Source organism: Benincasa hispida, chromosome 1, assembly GCF_027475165.1.
Source record: "Benincasa hispida cultivar pf3 chromosome 1, pf3_genome.v1.1, whole genome shotgun sequence".
In the NCBI taxonomy this organism is placed as follows: domain Eukaryota; kingdom Viridiplantae; phylum Streptophyta; class Magnoliopsida; order Cucurbitales; family Cucurbitaceae; genus Benincasa; species Benincasa hispida.
Window position 1 is genome coordinate 23,383,925 of NC_143478.1, and position 20,170 is coordinate 23,404,094.

The window sequence follows — 20,170 nt, forward strand, 5'->3', positions numbered from 1 at the left end:
CGATTGGAGGTTCTTTCTTGATTTGTCTATGAATTGAGAGGTAATTTCTATCAAGAGCCTTATATTTAATTTATTGCAGGTTTTCTACTTAATTTAACTGAACTCTTGTGAATTATTTGGATGGATTCGTTTTAATATTAATAGAGTTTCGACAAATTTTTTCAACAAATTAATTTTTTGAAATTATTGTTTGCAAAATCATTATAGCCTATGCAATATTGATTGATTAAGTTGCATGTATTAGGATCGCATGTGTGAAGCCTAGACTTTTTATGACCTAATATATGTATGCCCTAATATAATATTTTCCAAATAAATCATGCTATAATATATGACTTTTCTGCTTATAGTATGTCTCAACAATTGAACCATTTTTTAATGCTTTTTAGTTTTAACTTGTTTGTCGTTAAGAAGGACAAGTTTTAAACTGAATTAGGGCTGATTTGAATTTTTATCAAAATTGGCTACTATTAGATTTTCTAATAGGTTGAGGGGTTGACAGATGCAGTGTAATTAATTGATGCCTAATGAAAGAAATTGCATAGAAACTCTCTCTTGTTCTAGAAATTAGATAGACTCTTATCCTAGATTATATTTACCCGTTTCTTTCAATTTCACGTATTTATCTCTTCCACCCCCTCCCAATTTATCGCTCTAGTAAGAAAATTAACTTAAAGAAACCAATCGCGCTTCTTTGCAGATCGACGCAGACTTACCACTGTTGTTACGCTTTAGTAGTGATAGGAATAGTTTGGTATTTACAAATTTTCTTTTGTTTCGGTTTAGAGTCGAATTAACGATATCGATTCCGAACACATAATATACTTTGCTTGGTGAATTCTACAACTACTTACCCTATCAGGCAGTTGGTTATAGCAACTTGTTTCTACGATATCATATATAGGCCTTGCGATAACCTCAGGCTAAGCAAACAGGATTGAATCTCCACACTCGCGCGCCGCACACCTCTCGATGGTCCACTCCATGTATCATATCTCTATGACGCATGATTGAGTATGTGATAACTCTTGCTATCTACACTTAGCTCATGACAGTGAAAGAAAAATACGATCAAATAAAAGAGGTTAATGAAAATGATATTGAAGGAACTAAATAGATGCATTGATTGCAAAGTGTATTAATGTCTTAAGCCATAATACAAGGTGAGAAGAGAGAGGTGGATTTTGCTTCCATAAGATATGTGTCAAGGCTGCCGGTGGGGCAAGGGATGGGCGATGGAGTATTCCCTCTCGAGCTCTATCTCCAGCAAAGCTCTGGTCATCAATCGGAAGAAGTTGTGGAAATGAATAACTCTCAGAGAAATTCTTATTCATGCTATCGTCTGTGATCACAGGAATATGCCCAAAACAGAAGTCCTGAATGCTTGAATATTGGTTTCAAGGCTCTATTTATAGAGTCAATGCTGACAACTTTGATAATCCTGCTCTGAATCACCGCCATTACTGACGCGGTAGTGAGAATGTCAGCGTTGCATCATGGTCTGACTGCTTTTTAGAAGGTCTGCTGAGTAGCTCATATATCCCGAGGTATACGTTCATATTCATTCTTCAAAAAGAACAACACATTCCACCCACTCTTTCCAATCATACTTCTATCATGGTTATCATTCTATAGATGCAGTAGTGCATGCGACTAACTTTTATTCAGTGAGATCAACGCATTCAATCGACTCTTGCTATAACAACAAAATAGACACTTTGACGCAGGATAACGTATGATATGGGGTTAGCATGATTTTTTTAGTGTAAATCAATGCAAGTTCATTGTTTCACATGAATTCTTAGTAATATCAACGTATGTTCTGCTCATCAACCCTCATCATTCTAAGTAAAAGGCTGCAATAGCTTATATTTCTACAAGCTATCAGAACGTTCGATGGATGTGCTTTGTCCATATAAAATCCTTTTAAAATTTTTCCTATATAAGTTGATCAATGAACGGATATCCCATATGCTAAATGCTCAATTTGTAAGCCAAGGCATAATTTTGTTTTTTTTTTAGATATTTCATCCCAAGTTTTTTCTTAAGATATTCTATTGCCTTTGAAAGCTCTTTAGGTATTCCAATTATATTTAAATCATCAACATATACAATTATAATAGTAAATCATGGTCGTGATTTCTTTATAAAAACACATAGAAATATTGGAATATTTTGATATCCTTCTTTCAACAAATATCCACTAAGGCGATTGTACCACGTTCATCATGATTGTTTCAATCCATATAGCGATCTCTGTAACTTTATTAAATATAATTCCCGAAAATTTGATTTATATGTTTCAAGTACTCTAAATTCTTATGAGATTCTCATATAGATATCATTATCAAGAGATCCATACAAATTTACTGTGACTGCATCCATGAGATGCATGTCTAGACGTTCATGCATAATTAGGTCAATTAAATATCTTAGTGTAATTGCATCTACCACTGGATAATACGTCTCCTCACAATCAATATCAGGTATTTGTGAAAAAACCCCGTGTGAACTAGTCTTGCTTTATATCTTATGACCTCATTATTCTAGTTTCTTTTTCTCATAAATACCCATTTGTATCCCATAGGTTCGACACATTTTGGTTTTCGAACTACTGGTTTAAAAACTCGACATTTTGAAAGTGAGTTTAATTCTGCCCGGATTGCTTAACGAAGTCAATCTTTTCCATGTCAACATTCTTCAATAGATTTTGGTTCATAATCCTCATTTTCAGATATAACATTAAGAGCAACATTATACGCGTTTGCCGTTAAAAGTCAACCGGTGTTCTCCCTACACAGGTAGTGGAGGTTGCTGTGAGGAGATCCTTGTGCCAGTGAAGATTGCTGTTGTCAATAATCACATGAGTTCGGTTCCATATTTTTCCTGTCAGAACGTAGCTTAATGAAATCTCATTATTATCTTTAGGCATTTCACCTTCCTCACTAGTCATGTCAAGGATTTCTTCATGGATATTTATATTCCCAACCAAGTCTTTTTTACTATTGATTATTTTTCTTTTTTTGAGGATTTTTATCATTGAAACCCACAGGTCTACCATGCTTCTGACGTGTTCTAGACTCATTAGTAATAACTTGCTGTATTTGGATATCAATTTTTTATGGAACATTTGCAGCTGGTATATGTGTCTTAGTTACTGTGTTTACATTTATAAATGCATATAGTAATTGATTTGCTATATTTTGCAAATGAATGTCTTCTGAACTTCAAGTTCATATTGATCTGTATGAGGATCTAAATGAAACAATAACTGTTGGGTTGTATGTCCTAAAACTCACAGTTTGTAATGTTAAACATATTCTATTATCAATAAATATGTTATTGGCGTTTATTCAATAAAACTGCTATTGAATATGTGAGTTGCACTTGTAAAGTCTAAATCCAATCAACTAAAGACCCATGACTATTATATAAATACATGAACTTTATATTGAGACATAAGAGTGGATCAAGTTCAGTAAATAACCAAAATGGTCTATAGTATACGAATAAGACTGGGTACCTTAGTCTGGTAACACTATCTGATGCGGCCCACTTTGTAGTTGTTACAATTTTTTGTAAAGTGCTACAAACGAAGTGATATTTATTCGTTCATGTATTGACATGAGGAGCGAGGGTGTCCTATGCAATGAGTTTACATAAGATTGAACCAATAATTAAGTCACTCTTACTTTATAATGTTGTTTACTGTTTAAGACTCTATTTCAAAGCGATGACCTAGGTAACTTGACCTTAATCCTGAGCTAACTATGAACTTTTGTTTATTCGGGATTATCCTTAGATTTGCATGGGTGAGGGTTGTCTCAATAGCGTTGGCTAAATAAGCCTCCCATTTCAGGGGTAAAAGTGGGTAGATAGTTGAGGACATAGGGTGCAAGACGGAATTCACTTCTACCCGCTTTTAGGGATAATAGAGAGGTTGCTTCCTTAAGTTCTAACTCCGAGTCTTGAACAAGGGGCCCCACCCTCTCATTGGCCCGAGAGGGACTCAGTTTAGTGATTGGATCACAAACCAATTGTTCATTAGAGGATCAGTGGGACTTAACAAAATGTAATCTGGGGGGTAAAACAACTTTTGACCCAGTCATTATTACGAATAACTTGTGAAGGGTTGACTTACTTATCATGGTTATATCAAATAGACACATAATATATCTATAGTGGGGGGAGTGCAACTACATGCTATAATGGATAGTACTGTTAGTTAACGAATGTTGATTGACTAGGTTAAAGAGTTTGACCGATTAGTCTCGGATCGTTGAAGCCTATGATCTGTAGGTCCATCAGGTCTCCTTGCTAGCTCACTACAGACAAAATTGAAGAACTACGTGAAATAAGAATTTGAAATGTTCAAATTCGAGTTTTAGGAAAATTTGTATTTTATATGAGATATAATTTACAATTAAATAATTTATTAATAATTTATTTATTTTCAGAGTATACTTGATCATTAGCATTAAAGTGTTTTTAAACTTGATCAAAGCTAGGTGTCAAAGACAATTTAATATATGATATTAAATTTATTTATTTAATTTAATTGAAATTGTTTTGATTGAATAATTTCCAAAATTTGGAAATTATATTTTATACGAGATATAATTTACAATTAAATAATTTATTTATTTATTTATTATTTTGTAGAGTATAATTGATCATTAACATGAAAGTGTTTTTTAAACTTGATTAATGTGATTAATCAAAGCTATGTATCAGAGACAGTTTAATATATGATATTAAATTTATTTATTTTATTTAATTGAAATTCTTTTGATTAAATAATTTCCAAAATTTGAAAATTGTATTTCATTTTCTTGATAAAAACATTAGTTAGTGGAAAAATCCAATGGTTGGATTTTCGCACTAACTAAGTGGACTTTGAAGTGTCATTTCCCAAACTTGACATCGAGAGATTACATGCTAGTGGAGTTTGAGGTGGAAGATATGCAAAATGGGATTTTGCATGTGTTTTCTCTATAAATGGCTTTGGTTTTTAAATTTGCGAGACTAATACTTCCACAACTGTTGACCTAAACTCTTCTACCTCACGTCTCCTTTACTCTATTTCTTTCTATAGTGAAATTCCCTTATTTTCACCAACATAACAGTCCCACCACCGTGTTATTTAACCGGAGAATAGCGAGAATTTTCCGTTTGGTGGCGTTGATCGAGCTCGGGAGAGGAAGTCTACAGTGGAGTCTTCAAAGGTTGTATTTTCTACCCTTTTTACATGCTTATTATTGTTTTTATTGTAATTAGAACGTTATCAATCATTACTTTCGCTGTGCATGTATTCTTTATATTCCCACAAGAATGATGCATTTCATGTAATTTCTTTTTTCAATTTCTTAATTTATCCCCCTAATGTTGGAAATTTTGTCTCGTTAAATGACAATCAATAAATCGTACAGTAAGTACATCATCCGTCGAAGGGTTAAAGATATTTAATAATTGATGGGGAATCATATCCAACATATATTCTTAATCTCATTTGAGGACCCATCTTAGTACATTGTGGTGGAACAATTAGAACATATACGACACATCCAAAAATCCTCATATGGGAAATATATGACTCATGACCATAAGCTAAATATAATGCGAGTGCTTATGATAAGACACTGGTCTAATGCATACAAGTGACACTGCATGTAAAATAGCCTGTCCTCATACATAGAAAGCGTAGCTCTCATAAGCAATGACTTGGCAATTAACTACAAACGATTTATGAATGATTTTGCTAAACCATTTTTGTGTATGAACATGAGCTACAGGATGTTTAACACTTATCCCAATTGACATACAATAATTATCAAAAGTTTGGTATGTAAATTCATCAACATTATCAAGACGAATGATCTTAATCGTATAATCAATAAATTGTATTCTCAACTTAATTATCAAAGCAAGTAATCTTGCAAATGCAAGATTTTGACTTGATAATAAGCACACATGCAACCATTTGCTTGATACGTATATTAATACTGTAAAATATCTAAATAGTCCACTTGGTGGGTTAATGGATCCACATATCATAGTAGATTCGTTCTAAAAATATAGGTGATTTAGTCCCCACTTTTGCTGGTAATGGTTTAATTATCAATTTTTCTTGAGAGCAAACATCACATGATAATTCATTAGATTGAAGAATATCTTCAATGGGTGTCTATTTGAATTCTTAATAATTTTCTTCATCATTATAGATCTTGGATGACCCAACCGGTCATGCTAAATTATAAATATGTCCGGATTCATGAACTTCAAGTTTATTATTGCATATGTTTCAATTATTCGTACATAAGTATAATATAATCCAAAAGATAAAGTAGACAACTATTTCAATATGTGTTTTTCCTATGAGACAATATATTTTATTTAAAGATACTCCATATTATTATTTCTATCAATTTCAATATGATAACCATTGCAATGTATACCTTTAAACTAAGTAGATTTTTCTTTGATTGACTAGACAATGCATTGTCAATTGTAAATTTTGTTCTTTTAGGCAAAATAATGTTTGCTTTTCCAAACCCTTCAATTATTGCATAATTTGATATTGTATTGACTTTTACTTTCAACGTTGTCAGTTTAGAAAAATATTTCTACTTGTAAGTATTATATGTGTAGTTGCCCTATCTAGATCTTTTTTATTTATTTTTTAGTCACCTGACATATGAAAATGATTCAGACCTCTTCGATAAAATAAAATAATTACAATAGCAAAACAACATTTGAAACATACAAATGTTAACATCTACTGGGGGGAAGGGGGAACATGGAGATGAATAAAAAAAAATTACAATATTAAGTCTATGTAATTCAAAGTCAAAGAAAACACTTGATGTTCCATCAATTCTGTCAATTTTCTCTTCAGGGGATTCAAAGAAGTTCGCCACATCCAAAGTTTTCATATGAGATGGGTCAAATATGTCGTTATCCTGATATGCAAAATTTGCTTCCACATTTTTCTCCTTTTCCTTCAGGGATGCTTGGTAGTGATCAACTAAGTATTTTGACGCACGACAGGTACGTGACCAATGTCAGTCATTCCGCATCGGAAACATTTATTTTCAACACTTTATGAACTCTTATCTTGTGAATCTTTTCCTTTGTGAGTATCATTTTGTGTAGTTCTTTTAAAATTTGAATGATTGGAACGACCACCACGAAAATAATAATAATTTCTTCCTCTGCCATGGTCAGACCTCGACCTCGACCATGACCATAATCTTGATTGTGATTATTATTACAATTCGCAGCATTCACTTCAGGGAATGATGTCGTCCCGATTGGTCGAGATTCATGATTTTTATTGATAATTCGTCATTTTATTCAACCATGAGAAGACATCAAATGAGTGTAAAATATTTTTAAAATATTTCTCTCGACATTGATACCGCAGGAGTATATTCGAAATGTAGAAAAATGTCTTATCTAACGTATTGATTTTAATTTTTTGGAGCCTCAAGTGCATCCATTTACGACAAGATTTAGGAAGAAAAATTATTTTCTAATGATCACATTTTGATGGCATCCATGTGTATTTTGGCATCAAGCACTTATGACAAATAATTATTGTCGTTAATATCAAGGGCGACAAATTCTAATTTCGTGAGATTTGTCATGGAAACATCATCATAAAATATTGTATTTATATTCAAAATTTAATAAATATTAAATATGCAAAATAAATATTAAAATTATTAATTATAACGAAGAGGGAAAAACCAACACATCTCTAGGACTTACCTTTAGTAGGGAAAACAATGGAGCTCGTGTTCATAACGTGTTGTGAACTTGAGGAGCATAACAGGATCACGGATATCAATAAAATATAATATAATAATAAAATAAATAAATATTGAAATAAATTAAACATAATATAAAATAAGAAATGTGGTCTAAATTATCAACTTTATCTAGTTTTCATGGATTTTTCCCAATGTGTGTCTTTCAAAACCCACCAGATGCTACTATATATAGACAATTTGACAAATAAGAGGTAGATTACATGGATACTAATAGTGTGTAATATTGAGACACATGAACAATACATGTAATAATGGATAAGTGATGCATGACCAATGAACAAAGAAGCTACGTTACACCTAATTTAACATATTTATAATAGTTTTAAGTAATTAAGAGAATGTGACCAGCTATATTTGTTAACTCCTTTTGTTCTTTTTAATATAATAGTATATATATATATATTAAGAGAATAATAGTATCTAAAAATCTCTCCTTGCTTATGTAATATTTATGTTAAATTATAAACCTCTCATCCTTGCTTATGTAATATTTATGTTAAATTATAAAACTCTCAAATTTATACATACGTTAAAATTAGGATCTCAAATTTGTATAATTATATAAATTGGAATCTCATATATTTAAGGGTAAAAATTAAACCATCGAACTTATAACATTGTTAAATTTAGGCTCCTAACTCTGTAAACACGTAGAATTTTGACCCTTAAATAATAAATTTAAAAAATTAAAGTTGGTTGTGATGGGCTTTCTTCATCAACAATGCATTGAAACCTCTTTTTTTTTTTCTTTTTTTTTTTTTCGTTTTTTTAAAAAAATTCAGTTTGTTTAATTGATGATGTTTCTTCTCGGCTTCAATAGCCCAACACCAATATTGCTTCGTGTTGGATTTCCTTTTCCCGCCGAACCAAGCGCCCAGTAAAATTAGGTATGCGTTTAATTTTAATAACTAATTAAAAGTTTGTTTTTCATTATGAGATGTTTAATGGTCAAATTTCTTACAGTTTAAAAGTTAATAGGCCTAATTTTAACCTTCGTAAATGTTTCAATTTCTCTATGCAAAATTTGAAGGTCGGATTTTAATATTTATATAAGTCTAAGGACTCACTTATTAATATTCAAAATTTGAGGATACAATTACAACTATTTTTTATTATCGACCCTCGTGTTTATTGTATTTTTAGTGATTGAATTTAATCGATTGATTGTTAAATTTCGCATTTAATTGCATTTGTAATTTATTATTCTGTCATGAAATACAGGCGATAATTCTAATCGTTTTACTTTTTTGGAAATTCAAGATGATAATAACATTAGTTACTTAATATTTTACAATATATCCATATTTTTACTTTATTTTTTTAAGAAAAAATTTATTTTTATTCTTATTGAGAAGGACAATTTTTAGGAGAACCACATTATTTTATTCTAAGTGTAAATATATTAAACTTTGAAAAGAGGAAAAATATATATATATATATTTTTGTCATAAAACTTTGAGTCCAGTTGCAAATTTGATACTTTTAGTTAATAAGGTTTGAGATGATTTGTTTCTTTCTTATCTCACTTTATCATTAAAATGTTTGGTTGTTTTGTTATTTTTCTAAAAAATATAATTGTAATTTAAGCTCGTAATTCCAAACATATATTTGACACATACATCTAACTCTTCTAATTTGGACTATATTGCTTTCTAGATTTTTTTTTAAAAAAAAACTTCCAAAAAAGAAGTTCAAGTTGTTGGTAAATGACAGTTGATGAAAATTTCTATTACGATTTTAGAGGACCGAAAATTTCTGTACTTCTAAAATTCCAACTCAGTAAAGTTCTATAGTTTACTATAATTTAATATATGATAAATCTCATAGAAGTTGAATTTTCGACGTTTTCTATAGTGAATCTTGATAGCGATGAAAATGTACTATCTTGTCCCACTTAAGTCAAGATTATTCCAAGATTTTATGTGTCTATATGGCTATTTTGTAGGTTTCACGCACATTAAAGATAAGCTCGGGTGTTAAAGACGGCATGAAGCTAAAAATGACTAAAACGGAGCCAAATTGCATCAATCGGGAAGGAAGAATGAAGAATTACAAGTGTTGTCCCTACTTGCACGACGCCATGCTCGGTGTCGAAAAGGCAGAATGACCCAAATTTGTCAAAAGCACATAGTGTCGTGGCACTGTCTTAGAGCGCCACGACGCGTGAAATTTTCGTCAGCACCGCGACGCTGCACCCTAGCGTCGTGACACCATCACAATTTCTATAAATAGTTTTTTTTGCCGCCTAGATCAAATCTCTATGATTCCAGCCAAATCAAGGACGATTTCTTTATGTTTTCTCCATCTTTTTTATCTGTCTATGTACCTAACAAATCTTTGGTGTCCATGATGTCAATTATGGGCTATCGACTTTCATATATTTGTTAGTTTTTGAACCAAATTCTATATTGTACTGTTGGTTCAATTCTGTTCTTGTTTAGATTATAATTGTATTATCGTACGCTTGGAGATTTTACAATCATTGCTTTGATTAATGTATGATTCGTGACACTTGATTGTATGCTAATTCCAAAAACAATAGGTTTAGTTAGCTTGCGAATCAAATTAGATGAGTATTGTTCTAACTAACTTATGATTGAATCAAACAAATATTTACTTAGGCGCTTGAAAATTAAATATTTCACCTAACATGTCCTAGATCTTAACACATTTAGGACAATTAAAATTTGTATGCTTTTCATCCATTCGAGTTCACCTTGTTAGTTGTTTAGGATAATTTAGTTAGCTTTTCTAAATCGAATTGGTTAGGTGTAAGCTATTACTTAATTTTGATGATGAGAATTCAATGATCGAATACTTTGAATAAGGAAAACTTTGTTACAACCCAAGCTAGACATGTTTATATAATCTATTAAATCTTTAATTTCTGCAATTTATTCTTTTGCAAATCAATCAACTTTGAAACCCCCTTGCCCAGTTACACTCGGGCTGCAAACCATTTATTGGAGAAATTTGAAGGTTTCCCGTGTTCAACCGGTTTTGCCATTAAGACTACTTAGTAGTTGAAGTGTTAGATCACGAATATAAATATCATTCGATCAATTGAAAGCCCCGACAACTTTTCGATAGTCAAATCTCTCAACTAATGAGGATTGGGATGGATGGTTCTATGACTCCAAGGAGTCTCCTTGGGCACATGGAATTTTCATTTTTCAAAGTACAAATGTTCTTGAAGCTCACGTAGTTTATAATGGATCTATGACAATTTATATTATTCTCTTCAACAAGGAGAAAAACGATCATTGTGGATTCAGAAACCCTTGATGTAACTAACCTAATGATTAGGGAAGCTCGTGACTTTATTGATGTATATGAAATTGTGAAGGGTTAGCTCAAGACTTTGGGCAAGTTTATTGTTTTTGCAATCACTGCCATGATATGGCTAAGCACCATGTTGCTCGGGGTTGATTTGTTTAGAGGGGATTGTTATTTTGAGTGAACGCCCTTCTTTTATGGAAGACAACAAGGTATTTTGAACTAAGATGTTTTGAGTGGTTGCTATTACTGAGGATATCACTTCGAACGGTGGTGTTTAGTCTATTGATTAAAACTACTTCTTAGAAAAAAGAAAACTATTGAAATTCAAAAGATGACTTTACATGTTAGAGATTCATATTACATATATTTGTCAAACTAAACGTGCATTTATAATCAATATATATTTTGTTTAATACAAATTACAATATATATTTTGAGAATGTTCTGTCTAAATTTAATTAGCATTATTAAGTCATCAATTAGACAAATATAAAAATGAAAGTATTTGTACAAGATATTTCCAATTTATTAGTTTTCAAACTTAACTTAAAAAGTGAACTTTCATATACCAATATTTAAACATGTTTATTATAAACGAGAGAGCTCCTCATACTTTGTTGGTAATTTTAGAAGAAATGGAAAAGGAAGGAGGGAGGGAGGGAGGGAGGGAGGGAGGGAGGGAGAGAAAGAGTTGAAGAAGTGTTGGACCATAAAACTAAGCAAATGAGATGAAAGACATGGAAGAAAGAAATGGTGTGACGTAAATAAAGCCATTTTCATCTCTATAAATAAGTAGCCATAACTTTCAATGTTAAATATCTCTAAACATTGTGCTTACCAAATCAACGACAATAAGGCACAAAATTGCCAACTCAAGTAGAGCTTGATTAGTATATGTATTATATTTGATATATAAATTAGAATTACATTCTCTTTTATTGGTAACTTATTAATAGGTACTTAAAAAGAATTAACAGATTTTGTAAATACGTAGTTAATGAAAATTAATCAACGTGAGTTTAGTTCAGTGGTACTGACAAGTGTTCCATCCACTCCGTCATTGTTATACTGAAAAAAACTTAGCGAATAATTAGTATTTGACATATATTTACTTGAGGTCATTATGTTCAATTCTTCATTCTATAATTAGTGTATTAAGAAGTTTTTTTTAACAAACTACTGATAAAGTAGATTTTTTACCTTGAGTAATAGATAACATTCTAAAATTTTTAATTTTGTATCTCGTAACATAAATTGTGGATTATATGAACAAATTTTAAAATTTGGAGAGAATTTATAATTTCACCAAAAACAATTTACATTTTAGATAGGGAAAATTATTTTAGATTGAAAATATTTTCAAATATAGTACAATGTCACAGTCTATAAATGATAGATACGAATATACAAATCACACACTAATATTTTACTATATTTATATATATTTTATTTTATTTTTCTATATTTGAAAAGAACGGTGTAGATAGCTAATTTCGGAGAGTAGTTTGTTAATTTAAGGTTTAACCACAGAAAAATACCATAAAAATATCAAAAGTTACTTTTTTATAAACCAATAACTCATTGACACGTCGACAAACAAGCAAAGAATGACGTGGCACGTTAATACCCAATTTCGTTCGTCCTCCGTGCCAATAAATTGCGACCCCCATTCATCTCTACGGTTTGGCTTTGATTTCGATTCAAATCCTCTCGTTTGGTTCCGGGGGTCGCTTCTTTTTCTTTTTCGATCAGATAATTGTAGTCCTGTGATCGGGTGGTGGTTGCAGTTGGATCGGATCTGCGATTGAATTGCGAAGCTATGGCGGAGGATAAGTACAATCTAAAGAACCCTGCGGTGAAGAGGATCCTTCAGGAGGTCAAGGAGATGCAGGCTAATCCTTCTGACGATTTCATGAGTCTTCCTCTTGAGGTTTGTTGCTTCTGAATTTCGAATTCTGTTTTGAAATTTACCCTAATGGGTATTGTTCTTGTTTGGTCGGTTTTACATTTTAATGGTTTGGACATCTTTGTTGAATGAATTGATTCATTGTGATCATCTACAATTATTGAACTGGTATGATGTATGTGGAAGTGTGGACGGAAATCGATTATTTAATTTGGTGTTCTTTAATTTTTCTTGCCTGCTCGTGTCTGCTACTGTTTGCATATGAATGTTCCGTTAGGGCTCAGAAAGGAAGAAAAATGGATATATAAAATTATTAACCTTCTTTTTTCTTTTGATTAAATTTTTATTATGCCATTCATTCGAATTTCGAGTTTACAATCTTCGAAAATTTGGGGCAGTCCTTTGTTTTAAATAAACTCTCGCTCTCTAGTTAGGCTAATAATCAATCTGTTTTAATTGATTACTAAATCTACAAACACGCGTGCATTCAGTCCTTTTCTGGATAAATCTGCATGCATCTTATTCTATTCTCATGTGTCTTGATTTTTATAATTGCATTGTCCTCATTGCATTTCGGATCAAGGGGAAAAAAGAAAGAAAATACGAGTTAGGCAGCCATGGGAAGCTTTCTTGACGAATACATCAGTTCTTGTATTTATCCGCGTAATTTTGGTTTTTTAATCCTTATAGAATTTAAGGGTTTTGCCAAAAATCTCTATTAAATTTGAGGCTTAATGTTGTTTTTTCAGGAGAATATATTTGAATGGCAATTTGCCATCCGCGGACCTGGTGATAGTGAATTTGAGGGTGGGATATATCATGGACGTATCCAATTGCCAGCAGAATATCCATTCAAGCCACCTTCATTCATGTTGTTAACCGTAAGATATAAATCTCTCTTCATGCTTGTTTCCTTTCTGTCGCTTCTTGGCTTGGGATGTTTGGTTATGATTTTGAAATGGTCATAAATCATTATAATCATATTCAATACACTTTTAAACATAAAACACAATTTTCGTACTATCAAAATTCACTTTGAATGATTAAAAGCAATGTTTTGGAGTGAACACATGACTAAGATGATTATAACAATTTCATACTTCTTTTGTTGTGTATTTTGACAAGTGATTTTATACTTCATTGAAGAGCTGATCAATATCAATTCTTTTCTTTCAGCCGAATGGTCGCTTTGAAACCCAAACGAAGATATGTTTGAGCATATCAAATCACCATCCAGAGCATTGGCAACCATCATGGAGTGGTGCGTTCTTCACATCCTTTATTCAACTTGTCATGTCATGTCATGTTATGTTAAACTTATAGGATTTCCATTGTCTGGTTTCTACATTTTCATTTAGTTGCTTCAAGTTCCACACGCTCTGATCATCGTTCCTTTTTTCCCACTTCCCCTTTTCTGTTGATTACTGTTTGTAGTGCGTACTGCATTGGTTGCATTAATTGCTTTCATGCCCACAAACCCAAATGGCGCTCTTGGTTCCCTGGACTACAAGAAGGAAGAAAGGCGAGTATTGGCCATCAAATCTCGAGAAGCACCCCCAAAATTTGGTACTCCTGAACGTCAAAAGCTAATTGACGAGGTAGAGTTCTGTCAATATTTTGTAAGCTATCGAGTAATGTACCGAATTTCCAACATGTGATATGATATTCTTAAGTAATTAGCTTCTTTACTACATCACAGATTCATGAATATATGCTGAGTAAGGCGCCGCCTGTCCCTCAATCGGGTTCTTCAGATGTCTCCGGGGAGAAACCCACCAATGAAGAGGCTGATGTCCAGGTAACTTCTGAACCTGCTGAACTTGCAGCTTCTGGGGAAGAGCTGCAGAATCCACCTGCAAATGACAGGGTCGTTGAGGAAGTAGTACCAGAAGTCCGACCAGAAGTGGTTGCGAGAGTGGCAAGAGAGGTGCCATCTAGTCGCCCTCCCGCTCAGGCCGAGCAGCGGAGGCTAGAGACGGGAGTTCATAAACCAGCTGATGACCGGTTGTTCACATGGGCTGCTATCGGTCTCACTCTTGCAATTGTTGTTCTTTTGCTGAAGAAGTTCATGAAAGCAAGCGCTCATGGTTCTGTCTTCATGGATGAATCTTAGATTACAGATATATTTGTTGGTTGATAGCTTTGCTATGAGACACGGGTCTTAATGTGTATTAATAGTTTTAGCGTAAATTCAATTGGCTTATCATTCGACAAAGAAAAAAGCGATCTTATGTGTTATGGTGCCGCCGTCTCCATTATTTGTAGTTAAATAATAACATAAGCAAAATTGCTTGGCTCAAAGAGTGTGCCTACAAACCATTTCATTACCTCGTTGTCTGTTTTATGTACAAGGTATTATTTGCTATACTGGTTTATTCTTATTGTTTATTTGATTTTCTTCTCAAGTTAAATTGTGTGAACTTTTGATTTAATAAGCGAGGTTTGCTTCTCGGGAATTCACAATATTTTTTACTCAATTCACCCATACCCACATCTCTTTCTTCAACAATATAAACCTGCAAGACTTTCAAATTTTCAACAATCTAATTAAATCTAATGACCATTTTATTATTTATCACCATTTTTATTATTTATTGATATAGGCATTGTATTTTATTTTCGTGACAGAAATAAAATCATAACAAAATTTGAAGTAGAAAAATTAAATCGTTAAATTAGGTTTCAGATCTAGTCATTAGTGTATATTTTTATATTGAAAATTACAAATGATTAATTGATATTTTTCAGGGTTTGTAGGTACTTATCGAAGATATCAATTAATCTTTAATATCAATATCGAACTCTTCAATTCAAGGATATATTGACAAATATTTTAATTTTGACAAGATGCTACAATCTTTGGTGAACACACACGGTGTATGGGTATTTACAAATCTTCCTCTAAAATGTGTTCTCTAAACAACCTTTTCTTAAAATAGTAAATTTAGTTTTTTAATATCCTAAGGGGTTAAAATCTGCATGTTTCTCCTGTCATCTCGTTTTTGCTCTAATCAATTCTAATCATGGGCTCAAATGGGTCCGTACCACTTTCATTCTTTTACATTAAATGTGAACTATATAAAAGCTTAAATTTTCAATATCAAGAGATGAAGTTCGTGATAATTATAGAGTTCAAGTTCATATTGATACATGTCTCTCTCATTCCTTTTATATATTTTTATTATTCGAGTTTGTAAACATTATAGGATTGTTATAGTGATGTTTGATTGTACGTACCTTAAGATTATATCATTGAGGACAACAAATATCTAGTTTTAAAATGAAATTTTAGAAAGATCTAAACGCAGTTTTCATCCAAAAAATACATAAACGTACAATATAAAATTAGAATACACAGTAATTATTTTGAAGTTATGGATAGATATACTCTTCCTGACAATAACAGAAATTAGAATCTAAGCTAATAATTCAAAATAACGGAAAATAATGAAATATTTAATGGAAAAATCAATTCATTAAATTATATATATAATTTTTTTTATGGAAGCGAAAAACGGTCTCTACCAAAACACAGTTATGCACAAATACAACGTCTGCGAACAAATATAAGCAAAATCAATAAAAAAAAAACTTTATTAAAAAAAAAAAACTACATACCATAATATAGCCATAAATATAAGATTTGCACATTTCATGGCGACGATATAAATCCAATATTGACAAGGATCAAATGAATAATAATTCATACACTCTAGAAAATAAGGTACACGTTATTACACTGTCATCTCACAACCCTCAAACCCATGAATTAAACAGCAAACACACATGTTTTATTTATTTATTTATTTTTACCTTATTTGTGTGGGATGTTTGTCCATTGTTAGCATTGATAGAAAGTGTACTGGAGATGTACACGGGGCGGAGTCGGGATGCCATTCTCCATTCCTGTCCCCACTCTTCATTTCATTCTCCATCCTCATGAAATTTTCCACGGGGATCAGGGCGAAAATTTTCAGTAAAGAATTTTTCTCCGTTACTTTTTTTGGTAAATGTGAACAAATTTTAATTAAATAATCAACTTTATCACTAAATTATTTATTATAGTTAATTTTATATGACAATTTGAATTTAAAAATAAATTCTTCAAATTTTATTCTAAAAAGTTAATTAATTTTTTTAATAGAAAAAAATGAATGTAAATCAAATTATTCACACATATACTAAATAACATTAGATAACTATACTAAATAAATATGTAGAAGTTAATCAATAATCGGAACGGAGACGGGAAACGGGGCGGGGGCAGGGACGAAGAATGCATTCCCCACTCTCTCTTCCATTCCCCACCTAGTTGGGGAATCTCCACCCCGTTCGAGGTGGGGCCCACCCGTTTTCGTAGGAAAATTGAACATCTCTAGGTGTACTCGAGATATCGTCAAATATAATGACTATACACAAATCATTTGTGGGTTATCTTCCTACTAAAGTCGTCACTGGTCAGATCTCACTGTCCTGCGGCTCAAAATCCGACCGTCACCACAGCTTCGGTGTCGGATTTACACCACTAGGTTGTTGGTGGCGCAACCGCTTGAATTGAGGGCAAGATTTTTGTTTGAAGGAAGTAGTGGGGCGATGGAGGAGAGTCATTTTGGTAAGGGAACGGAGAAGATATTAAACAAAAGAGAAAACATTTGAAGAATGGTGATTATCCACCATTGGCTTGATTTTGGACAAATTTGACCAGACCATGACCAACTGGAGAATTGGATATGTAGCCATTGCCGTGTGGATTAAGAATAAGATCATCGTCCTTCAATTTCTTCTACATATTATTTGTTTAAATAATTAAAAATATAAAATCTTAAAGATGTTGTAGATTTTTTTTTTTAAAAAAACCCCATGAAAATGGGATTTCAAACCACCCAAAAATTAGCGCACAAATCTAGGAAGCACGATAGTTAGAGGGCAATTTGGACTACATACATTAACGACTGCACACCTTTTTTTTAAATTTAGACATTTTTCAGAACAATTTAAAATATACATTTTCCAGAACACCCTCGATTTAGACATTTAATACCATTTCTCTTGAAAAAATTCCAACTATGGATCCTCAAATTGTTCGTGGATTAGTGGGAATACGAGGAGGAGAGAAATCAATAACTTGACATGTAAATAAATAAATAAAATTCAATAACGATAATTTTCTCTTAAAATTTTCCTTTTATAAAAAAAATAACTTTCATAGCAAAAGTATTTTCATAAAACTAAAAAAAATAGGACAACGTTTACAAAAGAATTTACAAAGCAAAATTAGATCTAACTCTCAAAGTCTATTAGTGGTAGACCATATCACAAATAGTAGTTTATCAACATTGATAAAGTCTATTACGGATAGATTTTGTTAAATTTACAATTTTTAAAAAATGTGGCTATACACTGAATTATTTAACCTAAAAGTACTATCCATTACAATTACTCAAAGACATTTTAAAAAATATAATAATAAAAGATATTTCTATTATAAATATTACAAATTATGTGTAAAATAGATATCCATTCTCAGTGTTAAAAAGCCAAATATCACCCCTCTACACCTCATGTTTGTTTCCATGTGTCTTGTAAATACTCATTCTTAGTGTCCAAATAAATCACCAAGTAACCAGTGAAGGTTCGCAACATAAGGGAATTGTCCTAATTTTCAATTCTAACAGAACACAAGTTTTACATAACAAAAAAAAAAAAAAAAAAAACAAAAAAAGAAGAAGCATAACCAACATATTTTACAACATGCTCATTAAAAAAAAAAAAAAAAAGAGAGAGAGAGAAAAAAAGTTGAGAAATCCTTACCTTTGAAGAACTTTTCTTCGAAATCTCTCGAACCAAAATCACGAACAAAAGCAAACCAATAGGGCACTACCAATTGGAGTCCTTTATATTCTCTATGATGAGAATCTAATGAGTTATGGACTCTTGGAATTTTGGTGAGGGAGAAAAAAACAAAAGATGAGAGTAAAAGAGAGATTTCGTGTGGGATAAATTTCTGTGGAAAAACGTACAAATAATTTTACATTGCCCAAAACTTCTCTCTGTAGAAGAAGGAATGATGATCACATCCCATTCCCCACTCCCCACTGAACGTGAGAAGAAGAAAGAATTAAGGGGAGGAAAATATTCCACTTAAATTCATAATTATATATATATATATATATATATATATATATATATATATATCACATATAATCAATGGTTAATATTGTATCATATACAATATAATCTATAGTTTTAATTCTCTTATCAATGACATTTAATATAAATCTCATTTATATTAAATTTAATTATATGAATCAAATTCATATAATTAATATTTGAACAATATTCAAATATTTATTTCCTCTCAAATAAACTTTATATTATAACGTATCAAATACATTATAGTAATTATATCATATATAATTAAATTAAATTAATTATATCACATATAATTAATTTCTTCAATTAATTTGAACAATTCAAATTAATCCAAAATTGATTATCATTTAATCCCTGTTGAGCTATAGATGAGACCTCGTAGACATGTAGCTTGAAGCTCCAATGGTACTTGAATAATTAATTAAAATATTTTAATTAAATTATTCAACATCCATTAACTGTCGGACACCCCAATAAAGACCGACACCTGCACTCTTCACACTATTTTTGTGTCCATTGGATATAACGAGTCAACTATGCGATGACTCTTCACAAATTGCTCATAAGTACAACTAAGCCAAAATTACTAGAGTTGGCAAAATTTTCCGCGGGGGCTCCCTCGATCAGGGCAGTGAATCCCCGGTTTGACCGGGGATGGGGTCAAATCGGAAAAAATTTTTGGGGCCCCGTCCGGGGATGGGGACGGTATCCTCGCCCCGTCTTCGACCCCGACCCTGACCTCGATTAATCCCCGACCTCGATTTGATATATTTATATTTTTATAAATATATATTTATAATATATAAAATAATTTATTTATATATATATATTTATAATGTATAGTGTTGGATTGAAGCCCAATATTAAATGTCTAATTTCTAACTCTAAGTCCAAGAAGCCAAGCCCAAACTTAAAAAAACTAAAAAAAGCCCTAAATTGAATATGGTAGGGGATTTCCCGTGGGGAAACGGGGAATGGGGTGAATTTCCCCCACGGGACC

General features: G+C 31.9%; 1 protein-coding gene across 1 annotated transcript; it reads left to right on the forward strand.

Annotated features, from left to right (window-relative positions):
- The first annotated feature begins 12,750 nt into the window (after window positions 1-12,750).
- On the forward strand, window positions 12,751-15,382 carry UBC32 (ubiquitin-conjugating enzyme 32). Its single transcript, XM_039039302.2, has 5 exons — window positions 12,751-13,041; window positions 13,767-13,898; window positions 14,194-14,278; window positions 14,452-14,615; window positions 14,717-15,382. The coding sequence occupies exons 1-5, from the start codon at window positions 12,931-12,933 to the stop codon at window positions 15,128-15,130; spliced, it is 906 nt and encodes a 301-aa protein (XP_038895230.1). The 5' UTR covers window positions 12,751-12,930; the 3' UTR covers window positions 15,131-15,382.
- The last annotated feature ends 4,788 nt before the right edge of the window (window positions 15,383-20,170 follow it).